Source organism: Oryx dammah, unplaced genomic scaffold (genome assembly GCF_014754425.2).
Source record: "Oryx dammah isolate SB20612 unplaced genomic scaffold, SCBI_Odam_1.1 HiC_scaffold_5, whole genome shotgun sequence".
In the NCBI taxonomy this organism is placed as follows: domain Eukaryota; kingdom Metazoa; phylum Chordata; class Mammalia; order Artiodactyla; family Bovidae; genus Oryx; species Oryx dammah.
Window position 1 is genome coordinate 92,312,509 of NW_024070189.1, and position 23,278 is coordinate 92,335,786.

Genomic DNA, 23,278 nt, shown 5'->3' on the forward strand with positions numbered 1-23,278 from the left:
AGAACGCTGGACTGGAAGAAACACAAGCTGGAATCAAGATTGCCGGGAGAAATATCAATAACCTCAGATATGCAGATGACACCACCCTTATGGCAGAAAGTGAAGAGGAGCTAAAAAGCCTCTTGATGAAAGTGAAAGAGGAGAGTGAAAAAGTTGGCTTAAAGCTCAACATTCAGAAAACTAAGATCATGGCATCTGGTCCCATCACTTCATGGGAAATAGATGGGGAAACAGTGGAAACAGTGTCAGACTTTATTTTGGGGGCTCCAAAATCACTGCAGATGGTGATTGCAGCCATGAAATTAAAAGACACTTACTCCTTGGAAGAAAAGTTATGACCAACCTAGATAGCATATTCAAAAGCAGAGACATTACTTTGCCAACTAAGGTCCGTCTAGTCAAAGCTATGGTTTTTCCTGTGGTCATGTATGGATGTGAGAGCTGGACTGTGAAGAAGGCTGAGCGCCGAAGAATTGATGCGTTTGAACTGTGGTGTTGGAGAAGACTCTTGAGAGTCCCTTGGACTGCAAGGAGATCCAACCAGTCCATCCTGAAGGAGATCAACCCTGGGATTTCTTTGGAAGGAATGATGCTAAAGCTGAAACTCCAGTACTTTGGACACCTCATGAGAAGAGCTGACTCATTGGAAAAGACTCTGATGCTGGGAGGGATTGGGGGCAGGAGGGAAGGGGATGACCCAGGATGAGATGGCTGGATGGCATCACGGACTCGATGGATGTAAGTCTGAGTGAACTCCGGGAGATGGTGATGGACAGGGAGGCCTGGCGTGCTGCGATTCATGGGGTCACAGAGTTGGACACGACTGAGAGACTGAACTGAACTGTCCTGGTTGACTGGTCTGCGCCTAGTTCTGCATGGCTGGTCTCCCTTTACTCAGACCTGCCATTCCCTCAGCAAACCACAGAATGCATGTATGTGCCCTCCAGACACCCTATACAGGCATTACTTGCACAAAATTTGCACACAAATTCCTGGATCCACAGAGTACCGGTCTGAGAAACAAAAGAATACGTAAATACCACTCCTTGGAAAAGACCCTAATGCTGGAAAAGATTGAGGGCAAGAGGAAGAGGGGACGACAGAGGATGAGATGCTTAGATAGGCATGAATTTGAGCACTTTCTGGGAGACAGTGGAGGACAGAGGAGCCTGGTGTGCTGCAGTCCATGGGGTCATAAAGCATCAGACAGGACTTAGCGACTGAACAACAAAATACCCCTCAATCGCCTGCAACCTGTCGGCCTGAGATGTTGTTTTTTCTCTCTGGTGAGAAAGAAGACCCACTTTTTATGATCAGTTATAAACACTGTTGACTTAATAGTCACAACCGAAAAGTTGAGAGTTATGTTTTATTTGGTGGGAATTTTTAGGACTTAAGCCTGGGGGACAGAAGCTCAAGTGACCCCGAGAGAACTGCTCCAAGGAGTTAGGGGGAGGGGTCAGGTTACATAGAAGTTTGCAACAAAGGGCAGGTAGTCTGGACATCAAAAGTTATTTTGTGAATTAAAGAAAACCAGACACCAGTGAAGGAATTTAGCGCTTTTCTATGTATGGGAAGATGCCAGAGTCTGGGCTCACCGAAATCACTCCTTTCCTATGCATCTCAGCTATCTGGGGCCAATATCCAGTGCTTTCATATCCAGAGTCCCTCAGTGCTCAATGTAGGGAATGGCTACAACCTGATGACTCTCAGGTCACACAGGTATTCTCCTTCCTGAGTGCCCTTAGGGCTCAGGTATTCACATTTGGATGGCCAGAATCACTGATAACTGAAATCCTTGTTTACTGACATGGCAGGAAATACTCCACACTCACAGATCTACAAGCCCTCCAAGATATGTATTTTTAAAGTGAGCTTGAACCAAGTACTGGCAGAATTCTTTCAGTCCTGCCAGGAAAGTCTGGGGTTTCTAGGAGACATTAGCCATCATTGTCATCAAAATGGCAGGTTTTCAGCAGTGATGTGATATTTGTGTATTTGAGAAAACCCTCTGGCTGAAGTGCTAATTATTTTTTTCTAATTAAAGCCCAACTTAATTTTCAATTATTTTCCCATCGTCACTGGTTGACCATGCTGTCCTTTTTGTCACTAAATTTCCATTTGAACTAGTGTTTTCCAGCCATCTGTCGTGGTCCAAGGTGGTTCTATTCTTTGATCAACACTCCATTTTTTGTTTTTACTACTGTTGTTATTGTTGGTCAATGTCTTACCCTTTGCAACCCCATGGACTACAGCATGCCAGGCTCCCCTGTCCTCCACTATCTCCCAGAGTTTGCTCAAATTCATGTGCATTGAGGCAGTGATGCTATCTAACCATCTCATCCTCTGTCGCCACCTTCTCCTTTTGCCTTCAGTCTTTCCCAGCATCAGGGTCTTTTCCAATGACACTTAGCAGCAGGTGGCCAGAGTATTGGAGGTTCAGCTTCAGCATCAGTCCTTCCAGTGAATATTCAGGGTTCATTTCCTTTAGGATTGACTGGCTTGATCTCTTTGCTGTCCAAGGGTCCTCAAGAATCTTCTCCAGCACCATAATTTGAAAGCATCAATTCTCCAGCACTAAGCCTTCTTTATGGTCCAATTCTCACATCCATACATGACTATGGGAAAAACCATAGCTGTGACTATACAGGCCTTTGTCAGCAAAGTGATGTCTCTGCTTTTTAATATGCTGTCTAGATTTGTCATAGCTTTCCTTCAAGGAGCAAGCATCTTTTAATTTTATTACTGTAGATTTGTAATATTTTATACCATAGGTTCCTTCCCTGATATAGTCACTGGTTATTATTCCAGGTGACTTGCTCTAATAATTTATTCTCTATATCCCCTCTGGGTGGAGACTCTTAAAATTCAAATTTTCTCTGCTTTTCTATCAAAGCTTCCTTTCAGGGGCTGCCATGGATGGGTGTGCAGGTTGTATACTGTACAACCACATGGTCACTAGTCACATCAACAGGCCTGTCTGTCCAATTTTCATATTTACAGTACTTTTATTGGTTTTCCAAGATGCACATTGGTTCACATTTCTAACATCTCTGAAACGGATATGGACCTCCCACGGATGGTAGGCCATAGCTTAATAAGGGTGAAAAGTCATGATGTTATAACATTTCTGGCAAGACCACATAGGTGGTAAGTGGCAGAGCTGGGATTTAAACCCAGCAAGACAAATCTACAGTTGTAATTTAATGCAGAAGTTATGCTACATATTGGGAGGGATTCCTGGGTCTGGTCATTTGGAAGAAGACAAAATTTTTTGTTCATAACGTAAAAGCATGTGTGCAGGTGCCTGTCAGCAAAAGCACATGGGTGGGGTGGAAACTCAGAGGAAACTGGAAACTGTGCCCCCCTGGGAGATGCCAGGACCCACCAGCCCTCCTTCTTGTCCAGCTCTTCCTTCTAGAGGAGATGCGAGAGCGCAAGTTCGATGGCTTTGCCCGCACCATCCAGAAGGCCTGGCGGCGTCATGTGGCAGTCCGAAAGTATGAGGAGATGCGGGAGGAAGGTGAGAGGCTGCAGGTGGGAAGCTGGGGCTGAGGACGGATTGGCTTGTGGGGAGCCAAACCATGACCTCTGTCCCCACCCCCGACCCTGTGCTCCCACAGCTTCCAACATCCTGCTGAACAAGAAGGAGAGGAGACGCAACAGCATCAATAGGAACTTTGTTGGGGACTACCTGGGGCTGGAGGAGCGGCCAGAGCTGCGTCAGTTCCTAGGCAAGAGAGAGCGCGTGGACTTTGCTGACTCAGTCAACAAGTATGACCGACGCTTCAAGGTGAGGCACTAGCAGGCGGCCATGTCTGGAACCCTGCCCATGCCCCACCAGAGGTACTCCTGCACCTTGCCCAAATACATCTGTCCATGGATATAGGCTCAACTAATGTAGATACGGCTATCCATCAGATATATCCTTGTATATAGCCCAGACACACTTGTCCATCAGATATATCCTCACCAAGACAGACACATCTGTCCAGAACTGCAAGCTTACCTTGTTCAGAAGCTCTGACCACAGGACCACCTTCACTTATCCAAGACACACCTATCCATTAAGTATCCTCTCACGCAGTCTAGACAGACCTCTCAATTAAACACACCTTCACCTAGCACGGATATACCTGTATACAGGAAAACTCTCATCAGGCCTGGACACCCATGTCCAGCAAACATACCTTCACCTATCTTGTACCTGTTCATTGCCCACACACTCCTTTCTAGCCAGCATAACCTTATTTAACCTCCTGTTTCTTATAAAAAGTAGCCACTCATATACCTTCATGTAGAGGGACCCTCCCCTGACCTGTCCTTCACCTGACCTGCCGGCACTACCCCTCTGCCTGGGCTGATGCCCTGGGGCCAGGCTGCCCATGCCCAGGACTCCTGGCACCAGCCTCTCTGGTCTTGCATCCTCATAGCCCATCAAGAGGGACTTGATCCTGACACCCAAGTGTGTGTATGTGATCGGGCGGGAGAAGGTGAAGAAGGGGCCTGAGAAGGGCCAGGTGCGTGAAGTCCTGAAGAAGAAGCTGGAGATCCAGGCGCTCCGGGGAGTTTCTCTCAGGTGAGGCCCCCTACTAGCACCCTTCATCATCAGCTGCCCTCCTGTCACCCCGTCGGTCACCCTGAACATGTTACCTTCTATACCTGCAACTTTCTCTTGGTCCTATCTGTCACCTTCACTTGCCCTCGCATTCATGGTCATTTGCCAACAGCACCGGTCCCCTCCCCTGACTTCTCTATTACCACCTTTTCCAGCTCCTTGCCACCTCTCCCGTTTGCCCCCACCTGTGTCACCCCTCATTTGCCCCTCCCCTGTTGCATCTCAAATATCAGCCCTTCTGCCAGCCTCACCTGCTTTTCCTCCCGCCCCTCCCCCAGCACGCGGCAGGATGACTTCTTCATCCTCCAAGAAGACGCGGCCGACAGTTTCCTGGAAAGCATCTTCAAGACTGAGTTCGTCAGCCTCCTGTGCAAGCGCTTCGAGGAGGCGGTGCGGAGGCCCCTGGCTCTCACCTTCAGCGACACGTACGACCCCCACCTCCCGTACCACCCTCGGGCTTGGCTTGGCACAGCGCCCCCTCCCCCGCCTCACAGATTGACCGAAATGCGCCCTTGCCTTGCCCCCTCCCATCTCAGCCCGGGTCCGCAAGGATGGGATGAGGAGGTGACCCCTGCTTGGCGGGTGGGGACAACCACAGCTTCCTCCTCTCCTCACAGACTACAGTTCCGGGTGAAGAAGGAGGGCTGGGGCGGAGGTGGCACCCGAAGCGTCACTTTCTCGCGTGGTTCCGGCGACGTGGCGGTGCTCAAGGCTAGCGGCAAGGCCCTCACAGTCACCGTGGGTGACGGACTGCCCAAAAGCTCCAGTGAGTCTGCGCAGAACCAGGGGATTGGAGCACAGGAGGCTGGCCCTGTAGGGGGTGGGATCAGAGACAGGGACCAATCAAGACCGTGGGGCGGGGCCAGTGAGGGAGGTCAAGAGTGGGTAATGGACGAGGCCACGAAGGCAGGGCTAGAGACGTGACCAATAACTGAGCGAGAAATATGGAGGGGCGTGGCCATAGAGTAGACCCGTGTGTCAGTTGCTGAATGGGAAGATCTTTGGAGAGGGCGGGCCCAAAAGTCAATGAGGGGTGGGTCCTGGAGAGGCGGGGCCAATTACTGGGGCTTCCCTGATAGCCCAGCTGGTAAAGAATCCTTTTGCAATGAGGGAGACCTGGGTTCGATCCCTGGGTTGGGAAGATCCCCTGGAAACGGGAAAGGCTACCCACGTCAGTATTCTGGCCTGGAGAATTCCATGAACTGTATAGTCTACGGGCCAGCAAAGAGTTGGACACGACTGAGCGACTTTCACTCGCTCAATCAGTATTCCAGTAACTAAGGGGCTCTGTCCTGATAAGAGAGCCAGTGAGTTAGGGGGCGGGGCCCGGAGTAAACCGGACTTGGGGGTGGGGCCAAGAATCACACTCAAATCCCTATATCTTTCCCCCTTTCCCTTTCAGAGCCTACTCGGAAGGGGATGGCCCAGGGAAAATCTAGAAGGCCAGGCCAGACTGCTACCCGGGCAGCTCCCGGGCCCCCCAGAGGTGAAGCCACTAAATGTCTTCCTTGCCTCTTGTGGGCTCCAAGGCCTAAGACAGACCTCCTGTCAACGTGATCTTACAAACAGTGGACCACTCTCTTCTTTTTTGTCCAGAACTCTCTATAGCTCCCAATCTCCCATAGAATAAAGGCTAAGCTTAGTTTGGTATTCAAAAACCCTTCAGATTCTGACGCCAGCTAACCACTGACCTCTTCTATCCTCCCATCTTAAACTCCTGTCATGCAAGCTGCATCTTACTTTGCCAATTTACCAAATTTTGTCTTCCCTCCAGGCGTTTGCTTGAGCTGTTTGCTCTGCCTGTCTCTCAAACTCCTATTCCATATGAACTCCTATTCATCCTCTAAGACCCACCCACAAAAGCCCTCCTACAGAAGTAGGTGGGGTAAAATCTTACCCCTGGCAGTCTCAATCTAAGCCTTCCTTACCCCAGGGTCTCTTTCTCCAGGCCAGTCCTTATCATACAGGGTTGACAGTAGCTGCCTCTTCCCTCAGGGAACTTGGAGCTAAGTCCTCCTCAAATCCTGCTAGCATCACCCTGACAAATGCTCCCATCCTTACTCTTGCTGCAGGCGTGGACCGCAATGGGGTGCCTCCCTCTGCCAGAGGGGGCCCCTTGCCCATGGAGATCACATCTAGAGGGGGATCCCAGAGGCCACCACGGGGCCCTCCGTCCTCAGCCTTGGGGGCCAGCAGACGCCCACGGGCACGGCCCCCCTCGGAGCACAACACAGAATTCCTCAATGTGCCTGACCAGGGCGTGGCTGGGTAGGTGGTGGGGGAGGGCAGCCCCAGGAATGGGATGGGGAGTGTCTGGGGCTGTAACGAGTGCCCTCATGTGCCCACAGCATGCAGAGGAAGCGCAGTGTGGGACAGCGACCTGTGCCTGGTGTAGGCCGACCTAAGCCCCAGCCACGGATGCATGGCCCCAGGTGCCGGGCACTGTACCAGTATGTCGGTCAAGACGTGGATGAGCTGAGCTTCAATGTGAACGAGGTCATCGAGATCCTTATGGAAGGTGTGTGTGCCAGGGCAGAAACAGGACACGTCCAAGGTCTGGAGGTCACCTCCTAAGCAACCCTGGGAGCCTGGCCTCACTGCATCACACCCAATACCCCAGCCTCATTTTTCCCACCTGTCAAGCATTAGGGCCAATAACAGACCTACCTTGTGAGTTGGAAATGGGCCTTGTCTGGATGGCCCAGGCCACCTCCTACTTTGACCCTGGGTTGCACCTAGAGGAGCTTCAACAGCACCCTCTGGAGGTGGGTGGGGGAACATCTTAGGAGTTACTCCTGGGTCCCCCATGGGGATCATGGGGAGGGACCTATATAAGAAGGATGAGGGAATAGCACAAGTGGATGGTCTAGAAAATGAAAGTGTGAGCCAGGGGCAAGGCAAATGCATGTGCAGCTCCATCCCTTTCTGTCTTAGAGAAGACAGTCTCTGCCCACACAGAGCCAGCATGAAGGCTTTTTCTGGGGCAAGCTGGGCATGGAATCATATCTTCTCCTCTCCCACAGATTCGTCAGGCTGGTGGAAAGGCCGGCTGCATGGCCAGGAGGGCCTCTTTCCCGGAAACTATGTGGAGAAGATCTGAGTGGGGCGGGGACCTGGGACCCTGCCCTCCCACCTGCCCACCTGGATCCTGCAACATGGGTCTCTTTTCCCTCGGCTGCATTGGCCAGAAGGTCCAGTTCTGTGACCTCCAGCCCAGCCTAACCCAGGCCTTGGGTCTGGGGTCACCACTGGAGCTCCTGTCCCCCAATCCTGGACCCTGGCCTCCCACAAGTCATACCTGTTTCCTCCTGTGTTAAACAGGGCTAACACGACCTACCTCACAGCTGCCTTGTGAGTAGGATATGAGCTGTGTCCCGGGGCAAAGAGCCAAGCACATTTCGGGGGACCTTGACAAGCTTGACTTCCCTCCTCTCATAAACGAGGCAATAAATGTTTGCCGAGTGAGAATATGAATTAACTTACTGAGCACCAACAAGGACTGCCTCTTCATAACCTTGTGAGGTAGGGTCAGCAAACAACCCCATTTTACAGATGGAAAAATGGAGGCCGAGGGAGGTTTAGTCACTCACCCAAGATTCCAGAGCCAAGTCTTGAACTCGGATACACTCTCATCCCTCACAAAGCTTGAGTTTGTCTCACTTGCTGGCTTCCAGAAGCTACATGCCTGCTCTCCTGCAGAAAATGTTCTGGTGGGCCCTGTCAGCTTTTGAATCTACACATCTCCCCAATACCAAACCCAGCTGGAACCCTGAGGAAGGAGGCAGGTCCCACATGTCCCCCCATAATCCACTCAGAGTCATCCCTGGGCCCTGCCCCCACCCCATGTCTCTTTCCTTAGCTCTCACTCACCTGGAGTATGGACCGGTTCTGACATTTGAGGGGTTTCTGCACTTATGTCATGGTGAAGGAGGGACAGCCTGGCTACCTGTCCACCCCTTCCAGCTGTCCTAAAACCAGTGCTGGAGTCTGAGCCTTTCAAACCTCCCCACACATGCAGGTGAATCCTTGGATCTGAGCCTAAGGATTTTGACTTTCTAAATGAATACCCTCTCTGTGCTCAGCCCCACAAAGGGCAGTCCATCTGGGAGAGAGAGAACCAGATAAGTGAGGTCAGGACTGAGCCAGAGAAGGGACAGGGGCTAGAGCAGGGGACAGGGGTGCAGAGAGAGTGTAGGCGTTGCTGGAGAAGCCAAAAAGGATGAAAGGGTCAGCAGACCTTGATGGCGAATACTACACAGAGTGATCTATGCTGTGATGGAAGGACTCCAGATGGAAGACACCTACCCACCTGGAGGATGGGAGATAGGTATCGAAGAAAAACTGGCCAGAAGAGCCTTCTTCAGGATCCACACCTACCTGGAACACTGAGCGTGGCTGGAGAAAAACAAAAAAATCCCAGTTGTGCAACTATGCCTCAACAGCCCTGTTATTAGTCAATCATTACACAAACATTTAACCTGTCTCTTGAATTGGGGGCTTCCCTGGTGGCTCAGACAGTAAAGAATCTGTTTGCAATGCAGGAGATCCAGGTTTGATCCCTGGGTCAGGAAGGTCCCCTGTAGAAGGGAATGGCAACCCATTCCAGTATTCTTGCCTATAAAATCCCATGGACAGGAGGCTGATGGGCTATAGTCCACGGGGTCGCAAAGACTCAGACATGACTGACTTTTGCTTTCACACTTCACAATCCCTTGAATGTGCCTGGTTCCCTCCATCTATGATTTTTGCCCCTCCACTGCCCGGCTACCACTGTGCATGTCTCTCAGCAACACTTAGATTGAGGGACAGACTGTGGGAGGACTGTGTGAGCCACAACACCATCAGCTGGGCGTTTCCTGATGTTGAAGGGGAATGAAGGCTTCCGTCTCCTTTCTCTGCCTTAGAACTCACCATGCAGGCTGCCCCTCTTCCCAGTAAGGGGTAATCCCTGAGGCCCCACTGCAATAGCCATCACTACTTTTGCAGGAAGTAGGGCTATTCACTGGGGATTAAGAGGAGAGTAGTTTTGACATCTAGCAGACAGCATCTCCTATCTAGGTTATAGCATCTTCAGACTGCAAACCTCAGTCATCTTAGCCCCGCCTATTCAGCAACATCCTGTTGACTCTGTTACAAAGTTTCTTAAATGGGCCCCTCCTCTCCCTTTCTTGGTTCTTTGTCCTTTCTGAGACCTCACTCTACCCTTCCCCAGATTGCACCAACCTCCCCTGCACAGACCCACACGCTCACACACACCTCCACCCTTCCTAAAAAGGATTTTTTAATGAGTTTTTAACCATATTAATGATAATCAAAAGAGAAAAAAAATTTTAATTCAGACAGCCCAAAAGTGTGAAAAATCTGTCTTCCCTCTCACTGCAAAATTCCTGTCTGTTCCCCCTCCACCCCAGTTTGTAGATGTCTCCTCCCAAAGATATTCTTGACATATAAAAGCAGATAGGTACATATTAATGGAGTAGAAAATGGCAACCCCCTCCAGCATCCTTGCCTGCAAAATTCCACGGTCAGAGTCATCTGGCGGGCTATAGTCCATGGGGTCGCAAAGAGCTGGACATGACTGAACCACTAAGCACTCATGTGCACATCTTATGTACATAGACGGAAATACATTGTATATAAAGCCAATATTTGCCTGCTGCTGCTGCTGCTGCTAAGTCGCTTCAGTCGTGTCTGACTCTGTGCGACCCCATAGATGGCAGCCCACCGGGCTCCCCTATCCCTGGGATTCTCCAGGCAAGAATACTGAAGTGGGTTGCCATTTCCTTCTCCAATGCATGAAGGTGACAAGTGAAAAGGAAGTCGCTCAGTCGTGTCCGACTCATAGCTACCCCATGGACTGCAGCCCACCAGGCTCCTCCGTCCATTGGATTTTCCAGGCAAGAGTACTGGGGTGGGGTGCCATTGCCTTCCCCGATACTTGCCTAGAACTCTCAAATGCTTAAATAATGTATTCCAGAGATCTTAGGTCAAAGATCCACTTTACTGTCCCAACAATGATACATCCTCTAAAGGACACCCAGCAATCAGATGGTGTTCCTCCCCCTGCTAAAAATTCATCAGCTAGAATAGAGACCACACATCTCTCTTTCCACAGTTCACTAGGTCCCTGAATGATCTTTCTTGAACCATGTCTACGTTCTGATCTTCACTCCCTGCCTCCACTTGGCTCCAGCAGTAAGCTGATCACTTCATTGTTTCTTGAAAAAGATAAGCTTGTCCCTCCCCAACTCAGGCCACTTGCACCAACTATTCATTCTTCCCACAGCGATGTGGCCTCCTGAACTTCCACTGAATAACTGCCTCCTGACAATCACGCAACAGCTCAGAAGTCATCTCACAGAGAAACTTCCCTGGCCCGTGACCATCACATCCTTCTGGGCTTTTCCCCTCCTTTATTGTGCTCAGCCACTCAGTCACCACCGACTCTTTGCAACCCCATGGACTGTAGCCTGCTAGGCTCCTCTGTCCATAGGATTCTCCCCAGCAAGAATACTGGAGTGGGTTGCCATTTCCTCCTCCAGCGGATCTTCCTGGCCCGGGGATCGAACCAGCGTCTCTTACATCTCCAGCATTGACAGGTGGGTTCTTTACCACTAGCGCCACCTGGGAAGCCCTTTTTCCTTTATGGCACTTAATATAACCATAAGATCATTTCCCGCATTTGTTGATTCACTGTGTTTCCCCATTTTAAAACGCGAGTGCCCCCTGAGAGCAGGACTGTTGGCCTGTCCTGTTCATCTCTGAATCCCCAGACCCTAGCACAAAGTAAGCACTCAAGGAACGTAGGTTGGATACGTGACTCATTTCACGCCAGGGCTCTCCACCTACCATCTTCAGGCTACACACGTTCCGGGTGTCCTGAGGACGGAAAGTGAACTTGTTTCCCACCCTTGGCTATCTCAACAGATCCATTCCAACTTCCAGACTAAGTGCATTGAAAATGTTGACGTCCGCGGCAATTTCCCTCCAAAGAGGCAGCCCTCTAAACATGACCTTCTCAAAACTGAGAACTGCTGTTTATCCCCCTTCAAGATACGGTGACGGGACGGGAGGAAACGAAGATGCTCATTTTGCACAGGAGAACACAAAGGCCCGGGAAATTTTTAATCCTAGATCTCCGTACACATTTTCTAGGCATAGCTGCTGCTGCTGCTGCTAAGTCGCTTCAGTCGTGTCCGACTCTGTGCGACCCCATAGACGGCAGCCCACCAGGCTCCCCCGTCCCTGGGATTCTCCAGGCAAGAACCCTGGAATGGGTTGCCATTTCCTTCTCCAATGCATGAAAATGAAAAATCAAAGTGAAGTCGCTCAGTCGTGTCCAACTCTTCGCGACCCCGTGGACTGAAGCCCACCAGGCTCCTCCGTCCATGGGATTTTCCAGGCAAGAGTGCTGGAGTGGGGTGCCATTGCCTTCTCCCTCTTGGCATAGCAGTTCCAGAGAATCCTGGATCTCAGGCCCCGCCTCCTCGCTGAGCACCGTGCGCGGATCCCGCCCCCGTTCTCGCGAGAACTAGGAGCCGAAAAATGGCGCCGACGTGAGCGCGAGCCCGCGGCCACCGAAGGAGTCGCCGCAGCCTTAGTTGGAGCCGCCGGAGCCGCGGGAACACGAGGCTGAACCAGGCTGAGGATGGTGAGCGCGGCACCGGGGATGCGGACGCGGCGAACAAGCAGGGACTGGCGGGGAGCGGCTTTCTAAGCCTCCAGCCGACCCCGCCTCCACATCCGGGCAGTCGCCTGCCGCTGTCACTCAGGGAGCACCCTACCCCCTACTTCCGGTCCTGGCTTCGACTGGGCCACGCCTACAGAGCTCAGGCACCGCCCCCTGATCGTTATATGTTTGGGGTCCCAGCACCTCTGGTTCGCCTGCACAGCTCGAACCCCTCTGGTAGATATATCTCCGTCCTCAAACACCCACTTGGCCACTTCTGGCCCTCCAGAATCTTCCTAGCCGCGCCCTGTTCAGAGCCCCGCCTTGGCGACTCCCACTCCCTTTGGGCCACGCCCCTGCCTTGTAGTGGGGGGCCCCCCAGCTTTCCAAGTTAGGATCAGAGCATGCTTCTTATCATATAGTGGCTTCCTGGAAAGGTACCCTCTGCTACATTTGGCACACCTCTCAACTCTTCTGAAGGACGGGGACACTGGAGGCAGACGTTCAACCCCCTCACCCACTGCCTCTCCTTAGTATGGGAGCCGACTGGGTGACGTCTCTGGGGCATTCGCTGTTTTAGAAACACCCAATGGTTATGGCGGGGTGAAGGTGTTCCCCTAGCTGGCGCAGTCAGACCCTGGGCCCAGGGGGTTCTCCCCACCTCTTCCTTCCACCAGGATGAGGAACCCTCGGGGCCCAGCCCGGAGATGCCGGCTACTGCAGAGCCCAGCTCCAATGAGACCGACAAGGGGGTGTCCCCAGTTGTGGCTGCTATAGCCAAGTCCCCTTCCATGGAGGAGGAGCCGGGCCCTGACCGGGCAACCACACCCCCAGTGTGGGAACGTGGAGGGCCCACCGGAGGGACCCAGCAGGGTGCCTCCCCAGCCCCAGACAGTGGCCATCCCGGACCTGGACACAGCCTTGGCCCAATCAGCACTGTCTCCGGGACCAGTGAGGACCTGCGGCCTCCCAGACGACGCCCACCACCAGGTGACACGTGATGGGACCTTCTGGGGGATCACAGGCCTGGAACAACAGAAGTGTAGACTACTGAGTATCTCCAGACTGGGGGCCCACCTAGAGGGAATCACCACTTAATGAGCCCCATTGCGTGCCAGGCTGTGGCTCCAACGAGGAGCCAGGGAAACTCAGCCGCTACTTTCTGGAGGGGGAGGCAGAGGGTAAAGGCCCCAGTAAAAAACGATAGTTAGTAGTTGCAGGGTAGTTGCAGCCCCATAAATGCCCCTCTGAGGCAGAGCCCTGGACAGCGTGGATGACGAAGGGATAGTGACCCTCCCCCTGCTTCTGTGCATCCTTCAGGGAAGCAGATACCATGCTCCAGCCCAGGCTGCTGCCTCAGTTTCCCCAGCGTTCGAGACCTGGCACAGCATCTGCGTACCCACTGCCCACCCACACAGTCCCTGGAAGGTAGGGCCAGGGTAGATGGTGGGGAGGCAGGTTAGGGTGGGAGGCGGGCCGAGCCTCTGGGCCTGTTCTGGCCACCCCACCCCACTCCTCTGTCATTCATCCCCGCGCCGCCAGGCAAGCTCTTCCGCTGTTCCGCCCTGAGCTGCACCGAGACCTTCCCCAACATGCAGGAACTGGTGGCCCACGGCAAGCTGCACTACAAACCCAACCGCTACTTCAAGTGAGACCTGGTCCACCGTGACCTCTGCTGGTGTGGGGGACCAGGCAGCTCCCCCTGACCACCGATTTTGACAGCTACTACCTGGGGTCCTGGCTTTTCTCCCTTCCTTTTCCGAGGGGGTTGAGTCAGGAAGAGGTCGTGATCTAGGGCCAGCTTTGCCCTTACCTGCCCAGAAGAGACTGGTCCCTAGAGCCAATCCCAGGGACCCCGAGGGCAGGGCTTGGGAGGGAGTATGTGTGTAGGAGGGAACATAGATGGCACGACTCGGCCCAGTCCTCTGCCTCCCATGAGGAAAACTGATCACCTAAGTCAAAATTGAGACTTCCTTCCTCATCTTCCCAGGGTTCGGACCTGGAGAAGTCCGGAAGGGTCGCGACCACTGTGGGCGGCCGCTTAGGGCAAACTCCCGCCCCCGCAGATGGGGGAGTCAGGTTATTTGGCCCCAGGGTCCTTGACCACCCTGGAGCGGCGGCTCTCCAGGTTACCGCGGATAGGCCCCTCCCTGGGTCCCCTGGGAGACCCAGCCCAGCCCTGTGCTGCCCCCCAGGTGTGAGAACTGCCTGCTGCGCTTCCGCACGCACCGCTCGCTCTTCAAGCATCTGCATGTTTGCGCCGAGCATGCGCAAAGCCCAGCCCCGCCGCCGCCACCCCCGGCCCTGGACAGGGAGTCGCCGGCGTCCGAGCGCCCCCCGGAATCCGATCCTGTGCCGGCGCCTGGCCTGCCGTACCCGCTGCTCGAGCCGTTCACGACCCCTGCCCCTGCCCCTACTGGGCCTTTTCTGCCCTACCTGAACCCCGCGCCTTTTGGCCTAAGTCCCCCACGCCTGCGCCCCTTTCTGGCCGCCGCTCCTGGGCCTCCTGCCTCCAGCGCCGCCGTCTGGAAAAAGAGCCTAGGTGAGTGTGGGCTATCGGGGCCGCCTTCAGGGTGGGCTGGGCTCACTGACTTCTGACCTTGACCCGCCTGTTGACCGCAGGTGCAGGCGGCAGCCCGCGAAGACCCCAGGGCGGCTCCGACGCGCCCTCAGGTGCGTGCAGGTGACCACCAGGGAGGGTGGAGGGGATTTCTTTCCTGCGCCCGGCGGGACTTGGGGGATACCCACCCCCTTTCCAGGTGCCCGGAAATGTCTCCCCCGAAATACAGGATTTTGCCTTAAAAATTGCCGCCCCTGCTCCTTCATCTGCGCCGGCGTTTCCGTGTAAAACTCGCGCCCGGATCCGGAGCCCTTCTCCCCCAACATGGGTTCAGAGGATGGGAGGAGGGGACGTGGATAAGTCAAGTTTAGTGCGCCCAGACACTTGGGGAAACGAGCCAGCCCAGCGTCCCCCGCCCCACGCAGCCACTCCCGGGAGCTGATGGGGAGGCTGGGAAAGGTCCGAGCCGCCCTCGCGCAGGGCCCGGGCTGACCGCGTCCTGCCTGCCCGCAGGGCACGCGGCTCCCAGCCGCATCGTGTGGGAGCATACGCGCGGCCGCTACTCGTGCATGCAGTGCGCCTTCTCCACGGCCTCGCGGCCCGCCATGACCCTACACCTGGAGGAACACCGCCCCGGCGGCCCCGCGGCCCCGGCGCCCGGGCAGCCGCGCCCCGACGCGCCGGCGGGTAAGGCCGGGGGTAGCGCGCGGGTGGGAAGCGGCGGGGGGGGGGACCCTGAGGCGAGGAGCGGGGCTGAGGCTCAGGAGCCCCCTCCTCTGCCCCACCCAGACCCGGCCCCGCTGGCACCCAAGGTATCGCAGCTGCTGTCTGAGGGGGAGTGCCCGGTTTTCTCGCCGCTCTGAACGCCGCCGCGTAGGGAGCGGGCTGTGGGTAATGGTGTCGTTTTATGGAAAGCCTGAGGTGGCAGGGGTGGGGGGCAATAAAAGAGGCACGTGAGCCAGCTGTAGATGAGATGTGCCGTGTGTCTGGGTCCCTTGCTCCTCCACTGCAGTCCTGGGGCACCGCCACCTTGGGAGGAGGCAGGTCCCCCCTCACTGCCCACCTGTGTCCCGCCTCTCCTGTCACCTCAACCCTGGGACCGCTGTTGGTAACCTTCCCTTCTGTCCTACTACTTCCAGAAACCAGATGAGATGGCACTTGCCGGTTTTATTTGAAAAGTCCCAGGAGCACCCAGCTGGAACCCCCTAGATCCTGAGGCCTGTGCCAACCCTCAGGGAGGTGACAGAGCAGTCCTGGCAGAAGTAGGATGGTGCCAGGTCACCTGGGGCTGGGCACTGTGTGGCAGGCTGGGGTGTAGGCCTCATAGCCATTCTCCCTGCCTGTCCTCTGGACTCTCACTGTGGGCTGCCCATCTCCCCTTTTCTCTCCAGCCCTGAGGATGAGGCTGGGTGTTGGCCAGTCCTGCAGAGCCTGGCTCTCCCCCTCCTCCTCTCCCCCATATATGTTCTCTCCTTCCTTTTCCTCCTGGGAGTCAGGTGGGGGCCAGGGTTCAAAATCTGGTCCCACAGCTGCTGTCCCCAGAACCCTGAGGGTGGAACCTCCAGGGTATGGAAGCCCCATCCCTCTGGGCCTGGCTTTACCTCCTGCATCTTTCTCCCTTCCAGCCCTGTGGCCCCCTAGCCCAGACCTCATCTTGCCTGGTCCTGGGCACCAGAAGCAATCCTCCACCCCCCACCCCCACTTCCATCCAGTCTGAAGACCTCTGGAAACAAGTCTCTTCCAATCGTGCCCCTTCCCCTGCCTAGTACCCCTGTTGCTCCTCTCAGCTCTCTAGATGAAGATCCTGTCCTCCTAGTAGCCCAAAGGCCCCATCTTGCACATCTTCCACTCTTCCTATCAGGGCCACACTCACCATCCCTCTCCTGTTTCTCCTGGGGAACCTAGACATCCTGTGAGAAAGAACCCAGCGACTCCTAGCCCCACCGCACCCCACCCCATTTCATCCCTTACCTCCTCCATCTTCCAAGTCATCACGGTTGTCCTCTGTCTGCCACCAACAAGACACTGGTCACCCCCTGGGGGAAGTCGCCAGGCCCCACCCCTCACCCAGCAGCAGCCTCCTGTCTTCCCCTTGTCTCCTTTCCTGTCTTCCCCTGGTCCTCCTCAGAATCTTCATCTCTCACTCTGAGAGCCAAGCAAGGTCCTCAGCATGGAAGCCATCGACATAAAGCCTAGCTGGGGTATCGGCTCAAACACCTGCTCCCGTTGGTGTGGCCGCTCTGTCTCCTCGAAGTTGAACACTTCCAGGTTCCGAAGGCCCTTCGGCTTCTCCTGGGAAGGGCAGTAGGGAGATCTGGTGCCCTTAGGACCTCTCCCACCTGGACACCCAGGAGCCGGACCGCCTGCTCCTCCATCTTCGGCCTTACAAGGGGCTTCAGGGCTCCAGTGTTCTTGATGGGGTTGCAGCTGAGGCCCAGGTAACTCAGGCCAGGTGACCATGCTGCCACCATCTCCAGGCCCCCAGGCCTCTACTGAGGCAGCTGACACTGAACACGAGCTGTGGGACCATTAGGGAACCCTGGGGGCTCCAGACCCCCATAAGCTCCCCATACACACACTTCTCAGCCAGAAGCCTTGGACCCACAGCTGGGTGACCCTGGGGAAGATTCAACCTGTTTTTGGGTATGACATGCAACATGTGTGACTTTAGTTCCCTTACCAGGGATCAAACCCATGCCCCCTGCACTGGGAGCACAGTCCCGACCACAGGACTACCAAGGAAGCCCCAAGACTGACCCTCTCAGTATCTCGCTTTTCTAGTCCTTAAAGTGGGGGTCATGACAGTCTACCTTTGGTGTTCCTGTGAGAATTCACAGAGGCATGGGGAGAGAGGGAGGGGGCTTGAGAAACGTTGGCCAGCAGTTCACACCCCTCCAGCCGCCAAGCCTGTGGCCGGCTGCCTGGGGCCCTCTCAAGAACCTGGGGAGGAGATGGGTCAAGGGCCCGCTGTACAGATAGAGAAGGTGAAGCTAGGTTGGTAAGCTGACTGAGCCCAACTCTAGCCAGGCCCGGTTCCAAAGTCACACTGATTTCTACATGACCCCAGAAGTGGGACACAGTTACCCCTGATGAGAAAACGCAGGCACTCTCACTTTTCCTGCACCTCCAAGGCCCTAGACACCTTTGGGAATATGGCCCTAGGCTCACCCTTTCCTGCATTTCCAGGGGACCAGGGTCCCCCAGCGCCTAGGAGTTCCCCCCCTAAGGCCCTCATTCAGCCACCCCTGAATCCAGGCTGTGCCCAGTGTGTCAGGACCTTTCCAGACTCAGAGCCAACATCCTGGCTCAGGTACCTGCCTCCCAACTCCATCACCCAGGTAGATGCAACTGCCCCTCCCATGGGTACAATGGGTCCACAGTCCCCTTGCTCCCGGGCCCCTCACTGGCCTCTGGAGCAAGCTGAAAGTGCTCTGAGGCCTGGGGAGCTGGGTCACTGGAAACTGCCTCCTACCCTCGTACATGTGTGTTCGGTTGCTCAATGGTGTCTGACTCTGTAACCAGTAGCCTGCCAGACTCCTCTGTCTGTGGAATTCTCCGGGCAAGAATACTGGCGTGGGTTACCATTTCCTCCTCCAGGGGATCATCCCAACCTAGGGATCGAACCCACGTCTCTCGTGTCTCCCACATTGGCAGGCAGATTCTTTACTATTGTGCCACCTGGAAGCCCCACTTCCTACCCTCATCCCCTCCCAACTCATGTCCAATCTTTTGTCTGCTCGCTTGGGAAGTCTTACTGCTCCCAATGGCCCCAATGTGCCTTATGGGCCTCTGCAGCCCTGGCCTCTCTCTGGCCAACCAAGCTGTGACCTCAGAGAGGGTTCCTCCCCACCCCCACCACCTCAACTCCCAAGATGCCCGAAAGCAGTCCCTCTGAGGGTCCCAGCTCTGCCCAGCAGAGGGCGCTCAGGAGTGTCCATCTGAAGGGAGGATGAATGAGGGGCCCGTGTGTCCAGGCAGGCTCCTGCCTTGTGCAGCTACCCCAGAGGGCGCAGGTTGGCCAGAAACTGCAGGTTCCCAGGCTGAGCAGCTCTGGGACACAGACCTCTTCATCCTCATCCTCAGCCTCCTACTCGAAAGGGGAACCCACACCTGGGAATGTGACCCAGAGTGCATGTTGGTCTGTGCAGGGACACACAAGGGCCCAGAATCCCCGAGCTCTGCTCTTAGAGCAGACACACAGGCAGAGTCACTGCCAACTGCTGTCTGTAGCCTTCTGGGAACTTCAAACCTCGCTGCTCGTCTAGGTGTGATCCTTGGACCACAGTGTGGGCGTCACCTGGGATGCTTCAGCCTCTGACAGACCTGAGGCACAGCCCACACTTTATCGGGTCCCAGGGTAACTAGTGGACACCAGTTCTTTCCCAGCTTCACGTTAGAATCACTCAGGGTACGTAAGAAATCCCCAGGCTCAGGCCACAACCTGGACCAATTAATTCAGAATCTCCAGGAACCGACTTCCCTGATGGCTCAGTGGTAAAGAACCTACCTGCCAGTGCAGGGGACATGGGTTCGATCCCTGGTCCAGGAGGATCCCTCATGTTGAGGAGCAGCTAAGCCCTGCACCTGTGCTCTAGAGCCTGGGACCTGCGACTACTGAAGCCCCACCCCGGCTCCCTAGAGCCTGTGCTCTGCAACAAGAGCAGTCACCACAATGAGAGAAGCCTGCACGCTGCAACTAGAGTATCCCTGCTCTCTGCAACTTGAGAAAGCCTGCTCGCAGCAGCAAAGACCCAGTGTAGCCGAAGTTTAAAAAAAAAAAAAGATCTCCAGGAGCTTCTGTTCCTCTGTGAACTCTTCAAGGGACCCCGATGGTGTGGCCAAGCTGAGAATCAGGGCTCTGCTCTCTCCCACTGGGTGTTTTCTCCTTTCTCTATGAGCCCCAAGGTCACTGACCTGGGGACCAAGCCAAGCCATCAGGGTTTCCCTCTGGACAGCGCTGGTCTTGTGCGCCACCTTTACCCCCTCTTTGCCGGCCTCCCAGCCACCCCCATTTTCCCCCTTCCCTAGTCCTCTGGGGACCTGGACACTGCCCACCCACCCGTCCATCAGCAAATCTGCCACCCGACCTGGGCCGTCGGCCTGTGTGACAGCTGTCCCCGCAACAGGAAGTCCTGAGTCCTGCTCAGAGCTGGAAATCGGGACTGCAGAGAAGTGTTGAAATGAGGAAGGCATATTGAGGCAACAAGGGCCGGCAGGAGGGCCTCACCCACCGGGCTCACTCCGACTCCTGAGTAAGGGTGAAGCTTACCATGCCCCTTCCCTACTGAGAACTACCCCTCCCCTCCCACGGAGGCCCTGGCTGGAGGTGTTCTTGGCCTGCCGCTGTTGGCAGGAGGCCCTCCTGGCCTGGCACAAGTCCTCCCTGGGGTTTGGAGGCCAGCACATGGCAGCGGAATCTAGAAATGAGTGACTGTTGGGAGGGATTCTGCTAACAGGATGCCCAAAGCTTGCAGGGCAGGACAGGAATTCAAGAAGCACTGACAGGATCTGAGACCAGGCTGGGGCTGTCCCCGCCTCTGCCCCTTCCTCCCCTCCCCTCCCCGCCTGGCCAGCAGACCCCACCCCGTGGAGCAGAAGCCACAGTCACTTCCTGAAGGCAGCAGTCCTGGCCTGGGTCCCACTCGCCTTGTGGTCCGTCACCCTCCTGCAGCCATGGTGAGTGAGTCTCCAGGGCCTGGGAGAGCCCCACACTGGCTGGAGGTGAGGGATGCCACGGGTGGAAACCAGAGGGGCGTATTCCAAAAGTTGGGTGGCAGAGGGGCAGGAAAGCTGTTGGGGACATGAGAATGACCGCCACAAATGCCCAGAGGTCAAGAAGCAGCCGGGATCCACTTCTGGGACAACTCAGGCTCAGAGGGGCGGCGATGGGCTGAGGCTGTGACTAGAAGGGGAACGGGTGGGCCAGCTGGGGTGACTCCCCTCCCCCCAGGTCAGCATGAACAGCCACCAGGTAACAGGCAGCCAGGGTGAGTGGCAGGGGCTTCCTGTGGGTGACAAAGTAGGTCATGTAGCTGCTGCCCACCGCCCCCCCCAGCAGTCCTCCAGGGCCTGACCTGCTGGCCTGCCTTCTCCAGCCCCCTGGGAGCCTATCTCAGCCCAGCTGGTGGGGGTGCTTTCACAGAGGTTTCTCAGGCCCCAGGCAGGAACTGCCACCCTTTCTTGTTCTCTGGGTCGGGGTTGAGTGAAGCTCAGACAGGGCAGATGAGTGAGGTCCTGGCCTTCCCCTCCCCAGTCTCCTAGACCCCAGGTGAAGCCAGGCCCAGGGGCCTGTGGCAGGGCCACTTCTGGGGTCATTTGTCGGTCAGAGCAGCCCTGGCCTACTTGTGTGTCTCCTGTGTCTGTGACCGAGGGCGTGGGTCCTGTCGAGACAGGATCAAGATGGACTTCATGTGCCAGGGCTGGTGCGCCACATCGGACTGGATGTGGCAGAGTATACGCTGCTCGTCTCGGTGTCCAGTGTATATATATATAGATATATATATTTTGCCACGCCACTCGGCATCATGTGGGATCTTAGTTCCCCAACCAGGGATCGACGCACCTCCTGCGTTGGAAGCATGAAGTCTCAACCACTGAGGCACCAGGGAAGTCCCTAGTAGATTCTTTATTTCAACAAATAGTTACTGAGCATCTTACTGAGTGCAAGGCATTGGGAAGACTGCCCTCGTGTCACGTTCAGGGGTAGGGGGGAGGCAGTTTACACACACACACACAAAAAAACCCTAAACAGTCAAGACACATTTAAAAAACAGTACCGGCAGTGTAGCAGTTACGACTCCTTGCTTCCAATCCAAGGGGCACTGGTTCAATTCCTAGTTGGGGAACTAGCATACCATGTGCTACGTGGCATGCCAATAAATAGTAACAAAAAAAAAAAAGTATTAGGTAAAAATAAATAGGATGATATAGAGTGGTAGGCACTAAGAGAAAAATCAGGCAGGTTGGGGGGATCAGAGAGTCCTAGGGGAATCCTTTTTTTTTTAAATCAGGGTGTTCTGGGAAAAAAGGCCTCTATCATATGGAATAAAGGAGTAGAAACCCAGAAGAGGAGAGACCGTGCAGTGGGAAGTATGGCCCAGGCAGGCCAGGCGGCAGGAGCCAAGCAGGAGAGGGAGGCCAGGGAGGCAGCAACAGGGGGAGGTCAGGCGTGCCGTCCAGGGGGTTCATGAGCTCTGGAGCTTTTACTGTGGGCAAGTGACAGAGCACACCCAGATTTGGAGCAGAAGAGCACAGACAGACTCAGGCCTCCTCTGGCTGCTGCGGGCGCACTGACTGGGAATCGGGGTGTGGGGTGTCGGGGGCAGGAGAAACGAGGAGGAGCCTCTTACAGTAATGCTGTTGCAGGGGAGGCCGCCTCCCCTGGGTGGATTCCAGGACAGGGGTGCGGGTGGTCCAAAGTTGTTCAGTTCCAGATATACTAATATACATTTCTTGCTTTTGGCTGCACCGGGTCCTAGTGGTGGCACGCGGAATCTTCCGTTGAGGCATGTCAACTCTTTGTTGTGGCATGTGGGATCTACTTCCCCAAACAGGAGCTAGGAGACTTAGCCACCTGACTGCCAGGAAGTCCCTCCAGATACATTTTGAAATGAGAAAAGAAAGGCCTAGGGACATGCAGGAGGGGAGGAGGAGCTTAAGGATGCCCCACGGAGTTGGGTTGGGGGCAGGAATGGGAGCAGAGGGCCACACGGCACCCCAGGAGCTGGGGTCCAGAGTGGGGTGAGGTTGGGTGCACATTCCAGGCTTAAGTGACAAGGTCAGAGGGTGTGTGGTAGTTCAGGAAGAGAGCCTGGCACTCTCATGGCGAGGCTGGAGACAAAAACATGGGAGTCTGGTCAAGAGAAGAGAGTCAACGGCAGAAGGCCGGGAAGAGGATGACAAGGGTGTGTGTCTGTGATTCGTCCGCTTATCCCCACATCCGTCTCTCCATGGCCCCCATGTGTATGAGTCCCTTGCCTGCCTGTGTCTCCTAGGGGAGTCATCAGGACTTCCGGAGCCTTCAAGCAAAGTTCCAGGCCTCTCAGCCGGAGACTGGCGACCTCCCCAAAAAGCCCCCGAAGCCTGAGTTCCACAAACTCCTCAAAAAGTTCCCACAGCCAGAGCTAGGCGAGCACCCCAAGAAGCCCCCACAGCCTGAGTTCACTGACCTGCCCAAAAAGCCCCCCAAACTTGAGTTCAGTGAACTCTCCAAGAAGTTCCTGCAGCCCGAGGCCACGCCACTTCCCAGGAAGCCTGAGGTCCCTGAGGCCCCCTCTCAGAAGACCCCGCAGCAGCCTGAGCTCAGCAACACCGCCAGGCCCCCCGTGGAGCCCAAGTTCAGTACTCTTCCTAAGAAGCCCCCGCAGCCTGAGTTCTGTGGGCTCCCCAGAAAGCCCCCGCAGCCTCAGGCTGGTGGCCTCCCTAAGAAGCC

General features: G+C 55.3%; 3 protein-coding genes and 1 long non-coding RNA gene across 6 annotated transcripts in view; 3 read left to right on the plus strand and 1 right to left on the minus strand.

Moving 5' to 3' along the window:
* Positions 1 to 8,114, plus strand: part of MYO1F (myosin IF) — a 39,454-nt gene extending 31,340 nt beyond the window's left edge. The window contains exons 20-28 of one of the 2 annotated variants that reach the window (XM_040241482.1): positions 3,409 to 3,523; positions 3,624 to 3,793; positions 4,434 to 4,579; positions 4,897 to 5,043; positions 5,236 to 5,384; positions 6,021 to 6,104; positions 6,691 to 6,886; positions 6,967 to 7,136; positions 7,642 to 8,114. In XM_040241482.1, coding sequence (XP_040097416.1) covers positions 3,409 to 3,523; positions 3,624 to 3,793; positions 4,434 to 4,579; positions 4,897 to 5,043; positions 5,236 to 5,384; positions 6,021 to 6,104; positions 6,691 to 6,886; positions 6,967 to 7,136; positions 7,642 to 7,718 — 1,254 coding nt within the window. In that variant the 3' untranslated portion in view covers positions 7,719 to 8,114. Of the gene's footprint in view, positions 1 to 3,408; positions 3,524 to 3,623; positions 3,794 to 4,433; positions 4,580 to 4,896; positions 5,385 to 6,020; positions 6,105 to 6,690; positions 6,887 to 6,966; positions 7,137 to 7,641 lie in introns of both variants that reach the window. The other variant, XM_040241481.1, reaches the window with a different exon arrangement.
* On the minus strand, positions 2,984 to 9,156 carry LOC120864421. Its single transcript, XR_005721193.1, has 3 exons — positions 8,928 to 9,156; positions 4,870 to 5,429; positions 2,984 to 3,730 (listed from the first exon to the last, which is right to left on the minus strand). It is a non-coding gene; the product is annotated as an uncharacterized LOC120864421 (long non-coding RNA).
* A 2,970-nt stretch (positions 9,157 to 12,126) lies between these two features.
* ZNF414 (zinc finger protein 414) lies at positions 12,127 to 15,821 on the plus strand. Its single transcript, XM_040241684.1, has 8 exons — positions 12,127 to 12,269; positions 12,965 to 13,277; positions 13,608 to 13,715; positions 13,830 to 13,935; positions 14,483 to 14,829; positions 14,910 to 14,960; positions 15,361 to 15,534; positions 15,637 to 15,821. The coding sequence occupies exons 1-8, from the start codon at positions 12,267 to 12,269 to the stop codon at positions 15,708 to 15,710; spliced, it is 1,176 nt and encodes a 391-aa protein (XP_040097618.1). The 5' UTR covers positions 12,127 to 12,266; the 3' UTR covers positions 15,711 to 15,821.
* Positions 15,822 to 19,599: 3,778 nt separating this feature from the next.
* PRAM1 (PML-RARA regulated adaptor molecule 1) overlaps positions 19,600 to 23,278 on the plus strand; it is an 8,480-nt gene continuing 4,801 nt past the window's right edge. The window contains exons 1-2 of one of the 2 annotated variants that reach the window (XM_040239522.1): positions 19,600 to 20,523; positions 22,842 to 23,278. The exon at positions 22,842 to 23,278 is cut by the window's right edge and continues 749 nt beyond it. In XM_040239522.1, coding sequence (XP_040095456.1) covers positions 20,521 to 20,523; positions 22,842 to 23,278 — 440 coding nt within the window. In that variant the 5' untranslated portion in view covers positions 19,600 to 20,520. The remainder of the gene's footprint in view (positions 20,524 to 22,841) is intronic. The other variant, XM_040239523.1, reaches the window with a different exon arrangement.

Excerpts from the sequence above, each read along its gene's own strand:
- ZNF414 (XM_040241684.1), top strand. Across the intron at positions 13,716-13,829 it reads ACCCACACAGTCCCTGGAAG|GCAAGCTCTTCCGCTGTTCC; the intron begins GTAGGGCCAGGG and ends CCGCGCCGCCAG. Across the intron at positions 13,936-14,482 it reads AAACCCAACCGCTACTTCAA|GTGTGAGAACTGCCTGCTGC; the intron begins GTGAGACCTGGT and ends GCTGCCCCCCAG.